Source organism: Pleurodeles waltl, chromosome 4_2 (assembly GCF_031143425.1).
Source record: "Pleurodeles waltl isolate 20211129_DDA chromosome 4_2, aPleWal1.hap1.20221129, whole genome shotgun sequence".
In the NCBI taxonomy this organism is placed as follows: domain Eukaryota; kingdom Metazoa; phylum Chordata; class Amphibia; order Caudata; family Salamandridae; genus Pleurodeles; species Pleurodeles waltl.
Genome location: NC_090443.1, coordinates 344,962,491 through 344,986,545, shown reverse-complemented (window position 1 = coordinate 344,986,545; position 24,055 = coordinate 344,962,491). Strand labels below are relative to the sequence as shown.

Sequence of the window (24,055 nt, the reverse complement as noted above, 5' to 3'; positions counted from 1 at the left end):
TAGAGGCATAACCAATGCTAGTGGCATGACTATATGTTCTTACAATAAAAAATAGGGAAATACCATTACCTCAAAGTGACTAGCTAGATGCCTCTTCGACCATGAGGCTTAAACACAATGAAAGATAGATGAGTGCATGTTAGAAAGTAAAAAACAACAATGTAAACATGTTTTTGAGGTGAAAGTGCTTTTGTTTAATAAATATGAGGGGACAACATATGGAGATATGAATGTGACTGTTTTGAGACATACATATAGATATGAATTTGTTTTACACATGATTGCTTTTGTCATCATACTTCACATAAAAGTGGCATAATGATTGAATAGGATGGAGGATCAGATTGTTTAACTGTTGTTTTCCAATTAACAGAAGAAGGGCCTAATCTAGAGTGCGGCGTACAGTATTCACTATGGCAGGGTGACAGAGTAAAATATTCTATCACCCTGATGGAGTTCCCGTACTGCACATTTAGAGATGTGCACCAGCCCTGAAGACATGTCTAGTCATTGCCAGGAACCACTGTCACAGCAGTTAATGTCAATGTGTTGAAAGTTTGACAGGTGGCTCTGTCAAATATGATGACCACTCATCAAACATTTAACACATTTTTGCTTTTTTGCTTTTTTTAAAACAAAATCTAAAATATAGTCTTCGTTTTTAAAAAGTCACAAACTAATGACTTCCTACACCATATTAGTTGACTTCTATAGCGTAAGGGTCTTTATTTTTTGATGACTGTCTCTCACTGCCAGGTAGACGTGGCAGTGATAAACAGCACAAAAACATGTAGGGGGTCATTACAACATTGGCGGGCGGCAGTAACCGCCGTGCGGCCGCCAATGCGCCGCACTCCCGCGGTCCCCATTACAACATCCCCGCTGGGCCGGCGGGCGCAAACCTAGTTTACGCCCGCCGGCCCAGCGGGAATGCAGCCGCAACATAGGAGCCGGCTCCTAATGGAGCCGGCAGTGTTGCGGCCGTGCGACGGGTGCAGTAGCACCCGTCGCGCTTTTCACTGTCTGCTATGCAGACAGTGAAAAGCTGCACGGGGCCCTGTTAGGGGGCCCTTGCACTGCCCATGCCAGTGGCATGGGCAGTGCAGGGGCACCCAGGGGCCCCAGGACTGCCCTTACCGCCATCCTATTCCTGGCGGTGCAAACCGCCAGAAACAGGCTGGCGGTAGGGGACTCATAATCCCCAGGGCAGCGCTGCCCTGGCTGATTATCACCGCCGGGGCTAAAACGGCGGGAAACCGCCGGCCCCGGCAGTGCGACCGCAGCGCTACCGCCGCGGTCAAAATACGCCGGGAGGCACTGCCAGCCTGTTGGCTGTGCTCCAGTCGTTTTGGCCCTGCAGTTGTAATACCGCCAGGGTCATAATGACCACCATAATACCTTCCACTCCAAGCCAGGTGGATGGTGTTATGTGTATACATCCAACCACCTGAACTCTGATGGGGAATGGGAGTATGTCAGCAATGGAGCCTCAGTGGGCTACGTCACTGACATACTTAAGTTTTGCCTCTTGTAAATCAGGCCGACCAAGGATTTTGGTGGAAAGAGTACTCAGTCACAACTTTTACGGCCCTAAGTCGGAGTAAAAAAATAGAAAAAAGTTAAGGGGCATATTTATACTTTGGTTGCGCAGAATGTACCCTGGGCATGGCCATTGGGCAAGGGGGTATGACTCCTGTCTTTGCTAGGACAGGAGTCATTTCAATGGGGGCTGTGCGTCAAAATATGGCGCAAGTCTGGTTTGAGCCATGATTTTTTACTCTAACCTCACTTGCACCATTTTTTGACGCACAACCCCCATTTTCCCCTATGCCTGCGCTGCCTGGTTTGAGTCATTTATTTTTACTCTTAAATAAGGCGCCCACCTGGCGCGTAGGAATGGCATTAGCTGGCGGTAAAAATCTTTACGCAAACAAGCATCAAAAAGTATAAGTATGTGCCTAAATGTCTAGAATTGGTGAAGAATGCTATGTACATGTTAGTGATAGACAGAGTCAGAAACATATTCACAGATTAGTATAGTTGAGAATACCCGGCTTGGGTGGAGTACCCGGAGATCCGCTTTGCGGAACTCCTCGAAGTGCCGAAAAAACTGCCACGCTTCGCAGAGTTCTGACACCAGCAGAGTTTGGGTAAGTCGTGCTGGTTGCGCTGATTTTCAGTGCCAGGAGTTTCTCTTGTGCTGTAAAATGAGTGCAAACGGCATCACACGGAGCCCCAGAGGGCACTTACTTCTTTCTGCCACTCGAACAGATTTTCTCCTCGAGCAGCAGCTTCCTCAACCCAAGTGGCAGCTTTCTCATCATGAGTGGTTGAGGCCTACTGCGACTGCTTGCATTCAGAAATCCTGCTCGCCAACTTAGCAATTTCTCTCACTCACACTCACCAACTTAACATTGGCGAGCGAGAGAAAAAACTCCACTCTGCATCACTTTGCTGAGTTTTTCAGACTGCTAGGCACAGCGCAGAGTAGGGAAAACTCTGTGACCTCCGCCAGCAGAGCGGAATTCCTTGCCACCCCTGGAGAATACCATAATTACTCAAGCATATCAACACTGTTTTTAACTTTGTGATAGTGGGGGAATAATGTATTAAGGCTGCTAAACCTGTCAGCTTTAGGGTGGTCTTCCCCCAAATGTATTGCCTGTTGGCCTCCATTTTTTCACTGAAATTTGTTTTTTGGCCTTAGGACTCTACCACTGCAAACCAGTGCTAAAGTTCTTGTGCTCACAGCTGTAAACATGGTTAAATTGGTTTACACCTGATTGATAAATTTAATATACTTATAAGTCCCTTGTATAGTGGTATATCATCTAGCCAGAGACTGTAAATTATGTGCTTCTAGTGGGCCTGCACCACTTATTGTGCCACTCATTTAAGTAGCCCCTTAAAACATGCCCCAGGTCTGCCATTGCAGCCTGAATGTAGTTTTAAACTGCAAATTTGACTTGGCAATATAACCCCCTTGCCAAGCCTTAAATTCCTCTTTTATTACATATATGTTCCCCCTACGGTAGGCCTTAGGTAGCCCAAAGGACATGGTGCACTGCAATTAAAAGGTTGGAAAAGTATGTTTAAGTTTTACATGCCGTGGTATAACCCCCCAAGTGATGCCCTCCAGTCCTGGACCCTTGGTAGTGGTGCTAAAGCTGACCAGAGAGCCAAAATCCAAACCTTGGGACTTAAAATATTTTTGGCTAAAAACTGCTCTGAGAGAAGATAGGGACCAACCTGCTTGTCTATTGCCCATGTTGCATGGCCTGTTGGCCTGAATTAGAGGCTGCTCCAGTTACGTTTTTCTCCGCAGCAGCAAATACTGTTCAGTGGTCCTTCACCAAAGGGGTATCCTGCCTCCTGGAACTCTCATTGGCTATATTCTCCTGCCTCATCCCGCAAGAGATTTTCAACTTTCATAAAAGTGACTAAGTCCGAATGTAGAAATTTCACTGCATCTTCATCGAGCACATCCTGAACAATGATGCTTGCTCCTAGGACACTGCCTGTAGCCTTGCCCTCTGAACATTACCTTCTCAGAACTTTTTTGTACCATCAACCAGGCCTAATCCACTTTTCATATGCGACCTGTGCTCCATCATGGTAAGCCATGTTTTTTTGACTGTGACTCAGTCACACTGGTTTTGGTGTCAAATATTTTATTAAATATGCCCTATTTTCCTATATTGGTGTGGATCTTTTTTGTGTTGTACTTTCACCTTATTACTCTCTATATGCTGCATAAATACCTTACACATTAGCTTTAATCTGAGCTTGACTACTTTTTGTGGTAAGTTACCCAGGATAAAGTACAGGTTAATCTAGTGACTTTTTGTGGTTCACACTGCCAGGGATAAAGACTGTTGCTTGACCAGGGCTAATACCCCAGTTAACCATCAACCCAATTTCTCACAAGCGCAGTGACCTATACATAAACAATTTTAACAGGGATATGCCCATTCGTACATGCAGACAATTTGACACTGACTAGTATTACAAAGCCACAAAACAAAGCTCATGTCTAACCTACTGAGCAACAGCAGTTGCAGGTGAGGAGCGCCCCTATAATGGAACAAATCACCAAGTGTGAATGAGGGAATTTCATCCTTTTACTACAATTGCCTAATGTGGGTCAAAGCTAATTAGCTACCCAATTCGTACAGCCCAACAAGGCTCCACAACGTTCTGCTGAGATAAACACAAACTATCTCCCTCTGCTTCTCGATGAGAAGCGAGTTACTATTTGAGCAGCCAAGGTCTTAGAATCCTTCTGTAAGTCAGATGATTTCTTTCTATGGAAAATGAAAGTGGGGATGGGTTTTCAGTGTGCTACAGGCTTCACAATGAAAATCTAGCTCTATGTGCACATGTTTGAGAATTTCTAGAATTCAATGAGATACTTGGTGGGTGGAGAGCAAGTGTCATGTAGTGACATAGCATTCAAAGTGGTTGAAAAGGGAAGAGACCAATCCCCAAAAAGAACTTTTGATTCCCGCAAAGACACATGTGGCTTGACAGATGCTGAGGTCACATGATGATGCTTCTTGGAGAACAGCTTTATTATGTTCTAGTTTCAACCATATTACTGCCATTAACGTTTTCAGCAAGTTAGTATATTGTAACTCACTGCATGTTACCCAGATACCCAGATATTGATGACATGAATTTGGCTCCTAACAAATGCCAAATCTGAATCAAACTTAAGACAATGAATTGGACTTTCCTATGTAATCCGCATCAGAGCATGGCAACTATTGTTAAACAAAACTATACCCTGTAAGAAAACCTTGGATACTTTTTACTCATCAATTCTAGGTGTATTTAAAACATTGGAAAGACCAACTATTAGTGGAACAATATGAAATCCAAATCATACACAAGTCAACAATTCATCATGACATTATCACAGATTGAAAAAATGTATACTCAATTTTTAGAAAAATCTATACGCAATTTTATAGTTTAAATTGAATTTACATTAGTGTATCCCAAAAATAAGTATTTTTTTTAAATGAGTTAAAGCTTTTCTACTCCTTTGCCTGTGAATATGTATCATCATGAAGAACTGATGTGTTTTTTAAGAAAAACATACTTATATGATTTGTAAATTTTTGTTTTAGATATAGATGCACAGATACTGACATGGATGAATTGGGTCAGAGGGGGCATATGTAATCACTAATATGTTTGACCATGTGAACAGTGAAGGTAGAAATGACGTAATTGCACATGTGAAATTAATCATCACTGCAATTTTGCATGTCCTTTTTACAATAGCATAAAGAAAGGGTATAAAGTAGCAGAGATGTATTAAATAACACAGCATCTCTGTGTTAGCTCCACAGCCCCAACTGTACACTAGAATGATTTTGAAACACACACCTTCCTCTATTCTAAAAAATATCAGAAATATAGAAATCACGGTACAATCACTAGAAGTGGCGAAAACTGTGAAACTTTGTCCACTCCAACGTCAGGAAGATTTTTTGTGAAACATTTTTAAATCTTGAAAACCTCACAAAATCTTTTTTAAACGCTATTTAAAAGTTGGTTTGGCATAGAATAAAACTGCAAACCTTTGTTCCTTTGGGGGGTTTTGCCAGCTAAAAGATTTTTGTGTCACAATTGCTGCACAAATAAGGCATTCTGGGATTGAGTGAGCCTTGTGGGGTGAAAAGGTCGTGTTCTTTATCATAAAAATTGATATTATTGCACACGCTTCTTACATGGCATATCATGAGCTAGTTTGTGACGCCTTCATCTAGGGTGCATTAATGGTCTCTGTTAAATTTCAGCCATAATTTCCTGAAAAAGCCACCTGGGGCCCAAATGTTTTAGATATCTTCACGATGAGATGCTTTGACATGTAGCGTGATATTCATTCATCTCACTTCAGCACATAGCTGGTAAGGCTTGGGGGATTTTATGGTGACCTCAATGGTTTCTTCTTTGGGCCGCGGCTGATCCCTTGGAATGAAGAAAGTGAACTGCTGAAGAAAAGTGGTGAAGAAGAGAAAGAGCTCCATCTTGGCCAGCTGCTCCCCCAAGCAGATGCGGCGTCCTGAAAGAAAATGGAGAAAGTGAGAAGAAACGTTTCAAAGCGCAACCGACCTTGAGTATTTTAGTCTTTTCTGAGGTAATGCCTTTCTACCATCCAACCAAACATCAGAACATTATGTGACATGGCAAGTTACTGCAAACTTTATGAGAAAACTTGTGCGGGTGTTACAATTGTTTTTACTTTAATTATTACTTGACCAAGTTATGTGCTTCATGTAAAACCAGTCTGATGAAAATATTGAGAAAAATTACTGGCAGTAAAAGTACCCTTTCGCTGTCATGGAATGGGCACTTGTGTGAGCGTGTCAATCCTTATTTGGTCTTTTATTATTAGGGGACGCGTTAGAGGTTCGATGGATCTTTTGACTACGCTTAGAGTGATTCCACCATAAATCCAAATTACAACACAATATTTCAATAACATCAATAAACAACATCAAATACCTTTGGAGTCAGAAATCTTTACACAGCATGACCCATATGGCCATGAATAACCACACCTTTATGTAAAGTTGGAATATTTATTCCCCTAGATTAACAATGCTAATATCATGTAAATTAGTCTCAAAACCATCTGGTAAACATACAAAAACAACACTGGTTGACCATATTTTCTGAAGAATCTCAATTTAACTAACTCATTGATCACTAAACATTCGAGAGACACAGTACAAAGCAATAGCAGAAATAACCGTGCAATAGAAACAGCACACATCTTGGTTCAGCAACTGAGCAACATCAATTTTCATTACTAGCAACCTGTTAACATTTCAGGGTCCCCCTGACTAACCTTTTGATTAGAATAGCATGTTTGGGCTTCATGCAAAACAATTTAGTAAACATAAATTTGGAAAACATCTAGCTATGGCTGTGTCAAAATAGTGGTTGTTACCTAGAAACAAAAGACAAGCTTACAACAAGAACAATAGCATTTTGTTATACCTCTCCTTAAATGGATCAGCAAGCTGCGATTATCTTAGTCAGTTGGATATCAGTTTGTTCAGCATCAGCAACGGGCAGTGAAAGGGAAATGGTTCAGAAACAGGAGACTCTAAGCTATCTGAACCATTTAAGAAGCAATGCTAAGGGATCAGCATTCAGCATCAAAGTTTAAGCAATAGTGTTAAAGATAGAATTAAAATCATCAGGAACTGTTCAGCTCCTCAGACAGAATAGAATGAGTGCTTCTCAACTCTGCAGTCGGGCTAAGTTAAAATCATCTAAAGAACTTCCCACATTACCATTGGTCAAAAGATCGTACGTTTACAATTAGTCCAATAGAACTAAGGGCCAGATGTATGAAAAGTTTTTGCACTCGCAAACGGTGCGAATCGCAAAAATCGTCTGTTTGCAAGTGCAAAAACGTGGTCTGCGATGCATGAAAGGCATTCGCAGACCAAAAATAAGAAATCGCAAATTTAGCGATTTCTTGCGTTGCGACCTGGTTTTGCGAGTCGCATTTTGCGATTCGGTATTTCCAGAAGAAATTGCGAGGAGCAAAATGAGAATCGCAAAATCCGAATCGCAGAGATGCATAAAAAAATCGCAATTAGCGATTTTTCGCAGAATGGCATTTTGCACATGCAAAATACCACTAAGTGAAAGCAGGTGGTAGCCAGGTGCAACCTATATGAAGTGGCCCAGAATGCCTCAGACTGTTTTCCACAATGGCTGCACTCTACGTCATGGCGAGGAGGATGAGGATCCTGGCAGGTTTGAGGAGAGGGAGGAGGAGACAGGAGCGCATTTTTAGAGTGCGCATTACACTATTTGACCTGACGGAGGAGGACATATTTGAGAGGTATAGGGTGAACTCAGCCATGATTCTTGATCTCATAGCTGAGCTACAACCCATACTGCAGCGCAGAACACTAAGGACACATAGCATACCCACCCATGTGCAGGTATCATGCACCCTCCACCTACTTACATCAGGGAGCTATCAAGGCGTTATAGCAGCAGCTGGGGGGGTCACACAGAGCACCCTCTCCTGATTTGTCAATGCATTTATCAACGCCATGCTAAGCAAACTCCAACAGTACATCAGATTCCCCCACACCCCACAGGAAATACAGGAGACAAAAAATGACTTTTATCAAATAGCACAGTTCCCCCACGTCCTAGGTGCCATTGATGGCACACATGTGGCAATATGTCCACCTACTGTCACAGAGTATGTGTACCGAAACCGTATACACCAACATTCCATGAATAAACAGGAGATATGCAATGCCACCTACATCATAACTGATCTCGTGGCCAGGTACCCAGGGAGTACACATGATTCATACATCTTTCGTCACAGCGGCATTCACACAAGACTGCTAGCTGGGGAGTTTGGTGAAGGATATCTACTAGGTGTTGTCACTTCTTACACTGGCGCATAGGTAACAAACCCATGTCAGATTGCTGAGGTACCCAACAAACCTTCTGTTCCTTTCAGGAGACAGTGCCTATGCAGTGCACACCTACATGATGACACCCTACCTCAACCCCAACACACCGGCAGAACGGAGATACAATGCAGCACACATGGCAACCAGCAACGTGGTGGAGCGCACAAATTGGCCTCCTGAAGAGTCGCGTCCGTTGCCACCACAAGAGTGGAGGGGCACTACAGTACAGTCCAGAAACCACATGTAGGATAGTGGATACTTGTGCAATCTTGCACAATATAGGTACAACCAGGGGCATAGCTATAGAAATCAGTGACACTGAATAATATAAATATAATATAAATAATTAACATTTATAAAGCGCGCTACTCACCCGTGCGGGTCTCAAGGCGCTAGGGGAAAAAGGGGGGGTTATCGCTGCTCGAACAGCCAGGTCTTTAGGAGTCTCCGGAAAGCGGAGTGGTCCTGGGTGGTCCTGAGGCTGGTGGGAAGGGAGTTCCAGGTCTTGGCCGCCAGGAAGGAGAAAGATCTCCCACCCGACGTGGAGCGGCGGATGCGAGGGACAGTAGCGAGTGCGAGGCCAGAGGAGCGGAGGAGGCGGGTGGGGACGTAGAAGCTGAGGTGTCTGTTGAGGTATTCTGGCGTCTGAATCAGTTGAGGATGACGATCCCATACCACCTCTACAGCCAGCAGACAGGACCAGTGCAGCAGATGGACGGCAAAGGCCTGCTGACATCACACACAACCATTTCAGACATGAGTATGTACAATCAAACTCTACTGACTACTGTAGCTATAGTGAGAAATTAAATGTATTCCTTTACGACAGGTTAAGAATTGTGATGTGTAATATTAAAGGGGGATTGTCAAAACGAAAATGAACAAATGAACAGAGTCCCACACTATTACTCCATAGTGGGGACACCAGAGTCAATGAGGCAGAAGTCACTTCCTCCTTCCTCGCACACCACTGGGGTGCCCAGTTGCATCACTGGCACCCTGAATGTCAGGCTCTGTGGCAGTGCTGTGCCTCGCACTGAGCCGTCTGTGGTCTGGAGCTGGTAAGTGCACACTGCTGAGGCTTGAGGTGTCCTCCGTGTCCCCCAAAGCAACCTCACTCGGAGTGGCCGACCTCTGTCCCATTACCTGTTCGATCACAGTGGTGATCTGGACAAGGGCCTGGACCACATCCCTACTGGTGTGTGAAGCCTCGACCTGGGCCGCCACAGCACGACAGGCGATGAGGGCGGTGGAGTTGGCCATGCGATTGGAGGACCAGCAGTATGTCGCAAACATTGTGCGGAAACGGTGCTCATGTCTGCGTCTACTCAGGTGTTCTTGTTGCAGCTCCTCGCACAGGTCAGGCACAGCAGTGGTCAACTCACGAGTGTCCTGGGAGGCCTGTACCTGTCCCTCACGCAGCTGGTTGATGTTATCATTGAGGGTGTCCAGTCTCCGATGCAGTCTGACCGTGTTCCTATTGTGGACTCTGAGGCTCCTGTCCAAACTTTGGATCCTTCTATTTTGCTGCCGCTGTTGCTGCAACATTGCAGCCTCCAGTCCACCGAACAGGGATGTACCCTCAGCTGCCTCCTGCAATTGCTGTATTGACACTGGGGCATGTGGACGACGCGCAGCAGGACCCCTGTCCTCCGGTACCTGGCTGCGCATCCCGGATGCAGATGGTGTGCCGGAACTCTCCTGCTGGACATCAGAGTCACCACTGAGGTGTGGTAGTGGTAACGGCCTAGGCCTGCGGCGCACAGTAGGAAGATTGCTGGACCCACTGGTGTTGTTGTCTGAGGGCAGCTGCGTGTCAGTGTCCGCTAGACCCGTCACTGCTGTGGCTGCTGTGCCAGGCCCACCTGCAACAACAATATTCAGCATGTCAGTTCTGTATGTTACATTATCTGTCCAGAAATGGCAATAATACTATACATACTGCTGTACATGGTGTAGTGTGTGTTGTGTTACCTTGGATGTCCCTATGCTTGCTAACATTATCATGCCACTGTCTGTTCTAGTTTGTGTACCACGACTCCCATAATGCATGTTTTTGCTGCTAATGAGATGTGGAGTGGACTACTTCACACACTACTTCACATTACATGCTAATTCCTAAGGGGCTTTTATGCATGCACATACAGTGTTCACACAACAGATTTTGCACTTACCTTGGCTGGTACTTGGTTGGGCCGAGGTGTCTATGTCAGTGACCCCTGTCACTGCTTCTGGTAGGAGGGTTGATTCCACCAGGTCCTCCAGTGGTGTGGCAGGTGGCTCCGTTGGTGGTCCACCTCCTGTGCTCCTGGCCTCTGCAAGTCGCCTTGCCACCCTCTCCTTTGCCCGGGACCGCAGGTCATACCAGCGCTTCTTGATTTCATCTATGTAGCGCTGGGCCACTCCAATGGCGCAAATCTTGGTTTGGATATCCAGACAGAGTCTCCTCTTCTCGCTCTCTGGCACCTGGAGGGATGATTTGCCAAACAGGCGGTCATGGCTCCTCACCACCTCCTCTGTTAGGATCTCCAGCTCCTGCTCACTGAACTTGAGCTTGCACTTCCTCTCCTGCTTCTCTGCTCCAGGACCTTGGGGCTCCATGGTGGCTCAGATGCTGCTGCTCCTTCACAGTGCTCCTCACAGTGGCTGGGCTGCTCTCACTCTGGATGCTGGCTTGGGTGTGGCTTTTGTACCTGCCTGGGATGACTCATTTCCTGCTGATGAGTCATCAATCACCTCCAGGTGTGCATTCTCGAACTTTCTCGCATTTTGCGATTTTTTACCGAATCGCAAAAAAATCGCAATTTGCGAGAATGCAGATTGCGATTCGGAAAATGGGCCTCGCAAACCACAAATAGTGATTTTTACGAAATCGCTAATTACGAATCGCAATTTTGTTACATGGCCAATTGCGACTCGGAAATTGCGATTTCTTAAAATTCGCATTTTGCGATTCGCAGACCCCAGTTTTCATACATATGGCCCTTAAAGCTAAAATCTAAGATATAACTAATCTGTCTTTCACATGTCGGTGATTGGCTCCTCTTCTCCTGGTCCAAGCATCAGGCTCACTAGAGACCATTTTTTGTATCCATCCATTCCACTCCAGTCAGTGCATCCATTGTTAGCTCCTGGGAACATCGCTGTCTCATGCATCAAACTATACAATGTATCAACCACTAATACAAGACATTCTAGCAAGCAGTTCTCATGAGAAAGTTTAAGACCTCTGCTAACATTTAGTTAGCTAAGTGAAAATAATACATGCATTGATTTCTCTAGACATACATTCCCACAATATTATTTAAACAGGGCAGCTTAATATGAGGCTGTGCAAAACTAGGCCCAAACCTTGCTAACTTAAGGCCTATAATTAATAAAGCAAATACATATTGCAAAATCATTAATATTACCAAAAAAAACCTAAACATATGTACTTCAATGAATAGTAATATGCATTTATTATTGCCACTTTGTACTTTAATGGCGGCCACTCAAGTGGGCACATTTTCCATGTCGCACATTATTTTCTATGTTAGTCAAATTCTATGCAGATTCATAATCCAAAATACATGAATAGTTATTAGTGAAAATTCAGCGTTCAAACTTGTCATCAAGCAGGGAGATGGAGGCCCGCATAACATTCAGGTGAAAATTCCCCTCCCTTCTGCCCTTCACTCCTGCGTAGCAACAGAGTGGTTCAATGTTCACTGAGGCTTCTGCCTCAGGTTTACACAGATCTATTTCTACAACACAAGGTAAAAAAGACTTCATGAATGAGTCCAGTGCTATTCAGGATCTTTACTTTTGACAGCTACTAAAAACATTGTTCTACTTTCACTTTCCGTGTGACACAGTATTACATTTACTCATTGCCTCTGTGAAGTTAGGCACCACGATATTTAAAATGCAGTTATTAGCAGCAGAACTATTTCTTCTTTACGAATAAATCCCTTTTTCCCTTACTGGTTGCCCTGAGTACAGTGCTTAATTTGAGTCAGTGGTTGCTGGTGGAGCCCACAGGCAGTCTTGTTTGGGGACTGGAACTTATTTTGCCACATTAGACTTTAACCTAGAACGAGGGAGAAAAGCAGAAAAGAGCAACGAAAGAGAATGACAGAAAACAATGATAAATGGAAAAAGCAGAGATGGACACAACCTACAATAGTCAGAAAAGGGTAAGGGCGTGTATGGTGGTGGATGAAAGAGGCTTGAGGTTGTACGCAGCCTTGGTATTAAGCAACTCCAAAGACTGGATAATATCAGTTGTAGTCTTCTGAGAAAAAGTTTGAAAAACAGCACTTACTATATTACAAATTTCTCACAGCCTCAGTAACATCACCCGCTATAATGGAAACATGGGTCACAATACACCAAGACCCACTAAGACATGCTAAATTGGTTTTGAGGGAGCCTCCTTCCTGCCTCCAGTGTGGAGAATGTTAAATTCAAATGGGGCATTGTGTTGTGCCTCTTCTTGTCTTACCATTCTATTATAGAAATGTAAAATGTTTAGTCCATAAAGATATCTTTGAATAACATTCAGCTTGAGCACTAATGATGTTGATAATGTCTTTTGGGTAGACATGATCAATACAGAATCTGTGATTGAAGGGATGAGTCCACTCAAGATCTGTAGAGAAGCTAAATTGATGTCACTAATAACCACTGAGTGGCTAAATAATTGGTGAATGTCAGGAAATCTGGTGTATTGTATGAGAGGTTGTGCAAACTCATAGTGGAATTCACTCACAAAACCAACTTGAGTCCAGCCAGGCTCATTTGCTAACTCTTACCTCAACTCTGGGTAGCTGTGTGTTGGAGGTGGCACGTTCTGATTGGTTGTGGGGGGGCCACAGTCATGCAGAACCTACCTCTCACGTCAGGGTTGGGTGATTACACTAACTGTATAATATGAGCTCACCCTTGGGTAGCTCGACACTGAGCAGTCAGGTTTACCATACAGGCAATGTGTAAAGCATTGGCACAGCACACAATAAATAAACTGAGCATCACAAATAAGACTTCCTGTGTGGTAGATAAACAAAGTTTCTATGCAACAGGTAAAACCAATGTTAAACTGAATATCCAGTTGGAAAGAAATCAATTTGTAAAGCAACACTGCCTGTTGATGTAATCACTAGCAAGCTGTCTTTATGCAGGCACTCCCACATATACACGTTCATTCAGCACCGCAGAGCGGTGCTATGGCTATCAGTAGGGTCCAGATGGAGCACACATACACATACGCACACAGCACTGTGATGCAGTGCAACTGATATCTGGCAGGTCAATTTGTAGCACAATGCAGACCCCTTGGCCTAAACACTCCTACACCCTATGTCTCACCCGACTACCTCACACCCATGGATTAATTAAAAAGAGAGATCACCTACTCCTTTGAAATTAGGCCGCTCACTGCCAGAGCCGCACTTAGCTGAGGATTCATGGATGAAGGTGGGGTGTAGGTAGCAGGTCTAATTAGAAGGCAGTTGACAAACAAAAGGGGGTTGGCCACCACTCAGGACTTCACCCACAGAATGTGGAGGATAAGCATCTGAGGGCAATAGTATGTTCAATTAAAAGATTCCACAACATGCCTTCCAGCACCAGGCCAATGCTGCGAAGCACTGGGAGGGAAAGGAAGGGTTGCGCAGTCTGTTGACCCACTTCCGATCACTCTCTGAAGCGATCCTTCAGCCCAATCAGTTACTCTCTCCACTCAGACCCAGGCCAGGCAATACTACCAGGCACATGCTATTGTCTGAGACTGGATGAGGAGAGGGTAGGTAGTTCGCTACTCAGAGGGCCCAAAAGGAATGATCAATGAAGAGGGGAATGTGGCAGGGGAGCCTCTCAGAATGTAGAGGCGCCCTGTCAGGTACACGTTGAGCAAAGTTGTACCCAGGCAATCCGGGCACAAAGTCTAGAGTGTAATGATCCTAGTCACACCAGACAATTCTGGTTTCACACACAACGATGAGTTGCAAACTCCGTGCCTACCTGGAAAGGAGGCACAATGCCAAGTACATGTTGATACTGGTCGCACCAGACAGCTCCGATCACTTACGATGAAGAGTTACCAATTCTATGCCTCCTGAGAAATGAGGCACAAATGCCTGGTGCACTTTAATATGAGTCACACCAGCCAGTTCCAATCATTGACTGTGAAGAGTTACCAGTTCAATGCCTCCTAAGAAATGAGGCACAATGCCTGGTGCGAGTTGATACGAGTCACACCAGTAAGTTTCAATAACACACAATTGAAGCAATACAAATTCAGTAACTCCCGGAAATGAGGCACAACACCCAGTGCGCGTTGATACAGGTCGCACCAGACACAAAGGCACAGGTTCAGTAGTGCTGCACAAGGTAGAATGAGGCTATGGGGGTCGCAACCTGTGAATCGGACACCACACACAATGAGCATACATTTTGCGTGGAGCATGAGGGAGATGCGGCACAATCAACTTAGCTTGCCACGCGGGGTACAGTAACCGGTGAATCTGCTCACCACTAATAGGATGCCTATGTATGCTGAGGCCCCATTAATCAGCAGCCACACTCCTTAGATGTTGGAAATATGTTTGGGGCTCCGCTCCCGGCAATCCAGTCTCCAGACACAATTCTTAGTGTCACACTCATGCTGTGCTGTCAGTTGGAATCCAGCGGATGATGTGGGCACTTACGAGGGCGCCACTCTCCAGGTGTCACAAGCAGATGGTGTGGTCTCTTGCGGGTGGTCTTTGATGTCCCTGTGACCTCCACATAGAGAATAGGGGTCAAGCCGACAAGCCTTTGGAGAGCACACTCCAGGATGCCACACAGCAGCAGGCAGTCTGTCCAGACCAGCCACAATTCAGAGAGGGTGCACGGTACCTTCCATAGGCAGTAATCCTCGTTCTGCAGGATTGCTCTGGCAGTGTGCACCATGCGGTCCAGGGTCTCCAGTCCCAAGTCCCTGCAAGTATATCTCCACCCAGCTGCAGTATGGAACCAGTAGTTATACTGTAGAGTGCCTTTGAAGTTAGGGGTGGTTCAAAGGTTCTCTCTTTGAACCACAGATTTCTCCCCTAAATTTCAGTCCTATCTGCCATGGGACATGGAATGCAGATCTAAATCTTTAGTAGGGCCATGATATGGCTCCCAGAGGCCAAGTATCAATATCTTTCCCTCTAATCTATTCAGCCCGGCCCTCAAATGGCAGAGGTCTGTCATTCAAGTTGCATACCCATTGTTCATAGCTTCCACTGGGGAATGCACAGATGTGCTCCCCCAACCGCTGGTGTCAATTCGAGTCAGGTAGAAAGGCACACACAAACATTAAAGCAGAGAAATGCCCACATTCCAGAAGTGGCACTTCTCAGCAATTAGTTACAAAATCACCCTTACCATAGGGAAGGGTTTATCAGTGCAAATCCAATGATAGGAAACATCATGAGGCTGCTCCACTGCAGTCCACTATTGCAGTTGGGAGTGATTTCAATAATTTCCCCATGTTATCCCATGGGGAGGGCAGCACTCAGCGGTAGTGAGAACACACATGGGTAGTCTTCATTATGTTAAAAAACACCCTTGGTGCAAGTTTGCACGTACAAGCCTACAATGGCAGGCCAGTCACATGTTAAACTCCAGCGTGCAAGCGGGCACACACACAGGCTCCTAATGGCAGGTTGGACACATGTTGAAACACTAATGTGTGACACCACACAAACAGACCTGCAATGGCAGGTGGGAAACATGTGAAGACACTTTTGTTCAAATGCACACATGGGATAGCACCACTTCCTAACATATGTAGGAAGGTGCGCACACTTCCACACTGTCCTTACAGTGGGAAAGTGCCCAGGGCCCTAAGGCCACTAAAAGAGAATCAGCAAAACCCTGCAGGAAAAAGCAAAAAGGTTTGGGAAAACACTACCTCAGTGTGTCTGGTCTAAAACTGTGGTTTTGAGCAGTCAAGCTTAAACAAAGGAACAAGTGTAAAGCAGTTAGGATTATCAAGGCAATGGAATAAGAAAGTCACGCAACACAAAATAAATCTGAAACCAATTTATAAAAATAGATAATATTTTATTGAATTTTTAAACTCAATGAACAAAATCCACTGGAGGGTTATGGAGATACAATTTTTTTTAGTAAACTATAAATCACAGCCTTTCACTTGAAAAATACAAATTGTAACTGCAAAACCTGGAAACTTTGTAAACCTTTTAAAGAGTTGTGTTTGGCTACTCCGGCCCACTTTGGGTAACCAACTCTGACAAGCGGTTGGTCAGAGGGGGCAATGAGGAGAAGTAGGACAGTTAACTTGTCACCAAAGCAGTATCAAGTCTAGTTCTAGGGTCTATGTGCAAACCACCAGACTTTAATGGGGTGGTCCTGATGCAAGGGATACAGAATGCTGAAGATGCTGTAGGATGCTGAGGATGTTGTATGATAAATGGCGGTCTTCATGGGGTACTCCTCAGTCCATGGTCTAGTGGGGTGATTTTGGCCACAGGGTTGGTGTCTCTCAAAGTCATCTTTGGTCCAGCCACCACCACCTCCCCAGGCAGTAATTACACACAGACCAGAGGGCACACAGCCCCTCCAGCCCTGGGGACCACCACCTTCCCGGGGCTACAAAAAGATAGTGAAGAGGGTCTGTTTCAGACCCCTGAACCCTGGGGACCACCACCCCCCATGGCAGGATCCTGCTATGTCTCGGGATGCCCATCCCCGGGACATAACTGTTTTGCTGAGGCTTGGCAGCAACTTTGACACCTGCCACCAAGTCACAGCAAACACTCTACTCACAGCGAGAGAGAGCTGCCAAATAGAGGTTTGCTGTTTCCCTGCTTGCAAAGATGTAGGCAGTGAAACAGGAAACTGCTCTCACAGAGAGGGAACTGCTATAGCAGCTCCCTCTCTTTGAGATTAATACTGGCTCCCACAGGAGGTGGGGAGCCAGCTGGGACCGCAGGGGCCTTCAGGCTTCCCAGCAGTCCCCAACTTTGTGACTGGCTGCCCTCAGGGGCACCCAGGTCACATGGCTGTGCCCTGGGGGATGGTGTGCCTGGGGCTGAGATAGGCCCTGGGGAGGGGGCCACGTGCCCCCCCCCAAAAAATAATTAGACCGGGCCGGGGGAAAGGGGTCTCAGGCCCCTGATCATCCTAGGGATGGGGAGGCCCCCTCTCCCAAAAAAATACATATATTTAAGCTGGATCACCCGGGCCCTAAGCTAACTATAACTCGCGCCCTCGCCATGCACTGCTAATTACCCCACAAAATATGGCATTCATGTCATTTTTGATAACATCATTGATAATATCAATGTAATATTTGCAGTAACATGTTTGACAAAAAACTATGCATTATAGGGGTGCAAGATATAGTTGCCTTCGGACACGAGTTAGAGTTACTTGAGATAACTCTAACTAAAACAGGTGAATTTCTGTGGTTTGGTACGTTTAAAATGTGAGCCTAACTATAACGTCCCTGTAACCTTTGGTTTTTTAAGTGAATATGTATATATATGTTGTTTGTGTTTAATTTCATGTGTGAAGGAAGTGGAGAAATGTGGGTGTAAAGGAACTATCTCTCCGCTATGATAAGCAACACACATGCATGCCATGAAGTCTCCACTCACTCGCCATTAAAATAGCCATGACCCAGCTATTGCCCCCTTCATTTCGGTGACGTAGGTACATGATTTTCTGACTTCAACATTCTATGACATTGAGTACTGTTTGATTAACCGACTTGCAACTGATACCACACTGGCCAGCATGAATCTTTGATATTGTAAATGAATGACTTATATGAGACAGACGTCTATGTGTAATAGCACCACTTAGCTTAGCAATTGACCCGAACTAAGACTGAGGACTGACGGAATTCAATTTATCACTGTGCTACTAATGTGTGACTACAAAGGACACCATCCCCTTCCCAGGCTAGGGGCCGATATTCCCTATAATCTAGGATAAGGGATAGGCCTATTTTCTTATTTATTCATACTTGTGACATTAACTTGACAGGCTAGTGATACGTTGTGTAGAAGGATGTTAATTACATAACTTCATGTAAACATTTGTGCACCAATAGAAATAGGAAATTGCTGTAGGTGTAGGCATGTCTATTATGTGCGTACACTGTTTTCACCTAAACATGCTTTGGTTTGCAGTTATTTGCAGTGACCTTTTCACTTGCATGACCAAGGCACTGTGGCATATATGAATTTAGAGAGAAAAGGCTATTGTCATTAAATATTTTTAATTTTTTTAATCTCCTGTTCTATTTATAAACAGTGTTATCGCACCAGTATCATCACTCAGGACTTGCCCAGGATGAGAACTGATGAAATAGTTAATTTAGTATTAGTACGCCTTTCCAGATAGGGATCCTCAGCCTGAAGAATGCCCCAGACCTGTATAGGTTACTTGTGAGGACAGAAACATTTTGGCTAATTAAGAGAGGCTGAACCATTTACCTCAGCAGCACTGTCGCATTTTATTTTTAGACATACTTGAGGACACCACTATTAAAGGTGGTATACTGGTTGTCCACAAGGTATTTTTAGTTAACCTGGATCCCCCTCTGTCCAATGGCTTTTAATTAAGAACTCCCTGCTGTCCTGGTCCGTCAGGCGGTTGAGTCTGCCCTAGTGGCATTGTTCTACCAGGGTAGGGAGAGGTCACCGATGAAGAAGCATGACACAAATAAGCGTGTGAGGCTTCCCCTTCCATTAAAAAAAGCTTTCTTTAAGATCTAGTAGGACAGAAGTCCTGTTCTGCCCCTGCTTGGGACACTGATCTGTTTACCCACTCCGGGCAACAGCCTATAATGCTTATAAGCTACCATGCCTGATGTAATAGTGATGTTTAAATTAGTCTCAGCCACTGGTAATTACTTAGGCTGCAATCAAATCCATTGCTATTTTGCACAGCATGCCACCTCAGTTTGGAATCAGCCATATGCACTTTTTTGTATACTTTACAGTCTCTGGGGGCATCACTTACATGAGGCTAATATGGAGGTCCGGTCAAATTTCCTAAACTACACAACCTGCTTGGTGGTTAAAGCATATTGCCCTTTTACCGATCCAGTGATTGTTTTACTGTGCTGTGTCATTCACAAAGCACAAAGCCCTTCAGTCTATGAATGCAGAGTGGGAACAGATATCTCTCTTGTCTCCTGACCAATCACAATTGCACACCATATTTACTAGCATTCAGGCCCTTGCCGAGAGTCCCACCTGCCTCTCATTTTGCCATTTAGGTAGGCAAGGTAAAACTACCCATGAAAGTCTTGTCAGAACCTGAATCCTGGAGCGAGAAGGCTTCAGACATACATGGAACTCTCACTATACAAATCCACACTCTCTCCTGCGATCTAAAACAAAATACATCCCTCATTCACTCACGGGTACCAGGTGACCACAAAGAGAATGTTATTGCTTTCATATGATGATTTTATTCTGCGTGGTTGGTAAAGAAATGGGTTGAGCTCTTATGGAGCTGTGGTTAAGGAATATATTTGTAACTGACCTGCCTTTCCTACAGCTATATGAGCCTTATGGTTTACTCATACTGACACCAGGGCATTTAGTGTGTCAGTAAAATGTAATTTGCTACTAAAGCATAAACAAAGCTTGACTTGCCATATATTGTGTTTACTTCATGAAAGTCAGTCATTATTAAGAACATCGAAATACAAAATGTAAGCAACCCCACGCTAGCTTTTTGTGTAATTCCTTACTAATTTAGGGACTGATTTATACTTTTTTAGTGCCGCATTTGCGTCATCTTTTGACGCAAAAGTGGCACAAACTTACAAAATACAATTGTATTTTGTAAGTTTGCGCCACTTATGCATGCTAAAAAGTATAAATATGGGCCTAAATCTTCCCAAGATGCTTTCATGAAAAATGTTAGAGACGAAATAAACTTATAAAATATTCTTCAAGTTAGAAGTCTAATCATAATAGGATCTATAAATGAAAGGCTCTTTGTTTTTTTGGGGAGCAGGGACTCTGTCTATGAGTTCATCCAATTTGTCCTAAAATGGGCTTGGAAACTGTTTGCGGTTCAGAATGGTTCCATTATGGTCCCGTTTGAATATTACTGTCTCCCGATGTGTGTTAGTGATCATTTTCGACGCACTGCATTTCGACCCCTCTGTGGAGAAGGGTTGCTCATGAGTGCTTCATCGGGGCTGTAATTCTACAAGCTCATTAATAGATACTGTAAAAATAATTAGAATAACATTCTTTACATTAATGTCTGTTCATACTCTACTCCCTAATGAACTCCCTAATGATTTAGCATACATAGCAAATTCCCATTTCAACTTGTGTGTGTGTGTGTGGGGGGGGGGGGCTAAAACGATTTGTGTCTATTATCAGGTTCCTGTGAGCTGGGAGATCTACTATAAATACAAAGAGCTCCCCTTCAAAGGGAAAGGGTGCTCATTTATAGATGCCTTTTTATTTGATGTTTTAGAAGAATGTGATTTGATGAAAAAGATGCTTTAGCCACAAATATTTTGCACAAAATTACCATGGGAAGGTGTAAAGGAATTGCACAAATATTTGTGTGGGGGTGTTGCTTAAGTTGTATATTTAGACGTTAGTACCAATAATTTATGGCTATTGTTGTAACTATTGTAAAGATTACACGCAATCGCGTCCTTTCACGTAGTTTATTCCTGAACACAACCTGGTGCTGGTCCTCCCTGAGAGTCAGCTATCAACTGTCTCTCCTGTGCGCCTTCCACTCTAGAACCATTCCAAACTTACATCATAACAGATTCCTTTAAGGAAACAGAATGTATGGCAACATGAGTCGTGTTCCCACTTGAGTAGTAAATGAGGTTATCAATTTTTTTTTTATTGATGTAGGAATAGTCTGCGCGCATTAGTAAGAGTAAAAGATTAGGCTAAATTTTTGGATGAATGGAGGGTTCCTTACTTTGTTATTTGTCACACTTAATGAATGGCATGAAGATGAGTAATAACCCTGGGTCCGCTGTCTTTAATTCTACATTATTCTCTCTAACACCTCTCTACTAGACCTTAATGGGTGTTGCATTTTCCGACCACAGGCTTTACATGCCTCACAGAATTACATATAAACAGAGTGCCCTACATAGTACTCAAGTCTCTGCACATGAATAGGAACAACTCTAGTCCTCACTTGTACCTTGTGCTGAGAGTGTAGATGGGATGTGGACTACTTTAAAATATACCTGAAAGAAGTGGCCCAGTTCATATAGTTAATTGTTTCCTTCCTGCCAGGCCAGCATCTGAGCATTACATGCTTAGTTCCTCAGTGGCATGTGTTTATTTCTCCCTGTTAATGTGGGCTGAGACCACAAAAGAGGTGCTTTGAGGTCTAAAGAGCACCCTCTCCATATGGGTTTTGTGCGTCTGGCAATAGTAGAAACATAATTATTAGTGAATATGCACACCTTTTTAGGTCTTCTTCAAGGGGGAATGTCTATTGGCCTCCCTTTGACCAAGGTTCTGCCATTATTTACTGAAAGAAACAAAGATTAAAGTGATGTTATGGTTAGGTGTGACAATAAGATCTGATTTTGTTTTTAAACAAAAAACATAGAAATTCTCTGAAAAAAACAAAGATTAAAGTGATGTTATAGTTAGGTGAAAATGTCAGTCTCAGCATAACGTTTTAACTAAATAAAAGGAAAGATATTCACCATAGTTAGCAGAGCTAACTATAAGTTGCAACCCACCATACACTGCGTATGACCTGATATATTACATCACTTATGACATGTTCTATTACATCATTTTTGACATCACTCATGACATCAATAATGACATCATGGATACCATCATCCAATGAGTGGGTTAGTTTATGTTATACTTTGCATAGTAGCAGGTCATTATCATTCTAGCTCTGTACCTAATTTTGTACAACCTCTTTGCTGCTAGGGTGTAAGTGTAAAGTATAAAGTATTAAGTGTTTGCAAAATGTTTATGCTCCTGATTGGTCATAGGTGCGTAGAGGAATTGAGCGCATTATTAATATTTGTGTACAGGCAATGAGTGTATGTTATAAATGCTAACTACTGTAAACACCCTTGAGTATTTTAAGGGAATCGACTCAGCATGATAGTTTCCATATATGACATAGAACTGTGTGCTCTAAGTACTTCTCCATGTATATGTGCTTGATAAGCCACTGAAGCTGATCTATCTATAACATTTTCAGCAGAATATAAAGGTTGTGGATAGTATGAGTTTCAGCACCTTCAGACCTTGGATGTTTATAATAAGTAGTCTCTCTCTGGAAAGATTTTGCTGAGTGAACACTGTTCTTAGATGCTGTTTAATAATCTGTGGTATATTCCGCATGAGAGTTTGGCTGTCTGCAAATAGTGTGGTAAAGGATAGATTCTGTGCATAGGGTGCACACTGTTTATAGTACCCACTTTTCTACTCATGTCAGCTTCATTTCTCATGAGAGGATTGCCAACTGTGAAGTGACTGATCTGGACTAAATGCTGCCTGTAGTAGAGCATTGCTTATGTAACAGGGCTTGAGTGTCTAGTGGAAGTTGGTTTTCTCTGAAATATTGTACAGAGATTGAACACCATGTGCAATAGGGATTAAACATCTATGCATGGTTGACTGTCAGCATGAGCTCAGTTACCCATGAAGTTCATGGTATAGACTCAATGTTGCACATAACAGAAGCTTGGTTCACCTAAGGAGTTTTATGTTTGATGGCATTAATGATGCTTAATTTTATTCTGAGCTATTTTGTACTTTCATACCTCTAATGCCATTCTCCTTTATAGAATAACTGTAGAATAGTGCCCTTTTTTGTATGGTCACCTCCACACTTTTTTCCCCAGTGCTGATGATTATGACTATGAAATTGCACTGGTGCCTGCTAACCAGTCCCCACTGCCTGTGTTCTCTCCCTAAATATGATACATATAAGTTGGTAGCCCCATTTGGCAAGGAATTTAAGCCCCTGGTAAATGGGACCAGTGGTACTTAGGGCTCGGGAGTTAAAGGGGTCCCCAGGGCCTACAGTCCTGATTGTGCCACCCTGAGGGACCTAAGGAAAAATATGTCAGCTGTTCTGCCATTGCAGACTGCATGAGCAGCGCAAAATGCCCAAGCTAGACCTTGCCCTCACCAAGAGTGGCAAGGTCACAGCACTATTTATAATGTATGTCAGTCCCCCCCTAAGGTAGGCTTCCTGTGCCCAGACAGCAGGGTGCCTTAAAATTGTATATGTAGATATGTATGTGCTCCTTCTATTAAGGGCTACTATAAGTGTTCAGGGGGCCATAGGATAATATGGGCTGGCACCTGGGCATTCCAAGGTTGCCAGATCCATTATGGTTCCACTGAAAAGTGTCATGTTTGGTATCAAACAACTTGCCTCATCAAACCCAACTTGTTCCCCAAGTGAGGTTTAATGTGACATGCACCCACGTGGCTACCGTAGAGGTTGCCCACCTAGTTGCCCCAGGCTTTCCTGTGCCCTGGCTGAAAGCCTGCAGCTGTTGGCCCCAAGACAGGAATCTGATCCCCACCAGGAGGTGTGAACATTCAGGAGTCAGA

At 43.9% G+C, this 24,055-nt stretch overlaps 1 protein-coding gene across 1 annotated transcript in view; it reads right to left on the bottom strand.

The window, feature by feature from the left end:
- Nucleotides 1-4,561: 4,561 nt before the first annotated feature.
- The window catches only part of LOC138292687 (cytochrome P450 2D15-like), a 404,725-nt gene continuing 385,231 nt past the window's right edge, over nt 4,562-24,055 (bottom strand). Inside the window, exon 9 of the mRNA XM_069231408.1 lies at nt 4,562-6,073. Coding sequence (XP_069087509.1) covers nt 5,895-6,073 — 179 coding nt within the window. The 3' untranslated portion in view covers nt 4,562-5,894. The remainder of the gene's footprint in view (nt 6,074-24,055) is intronic.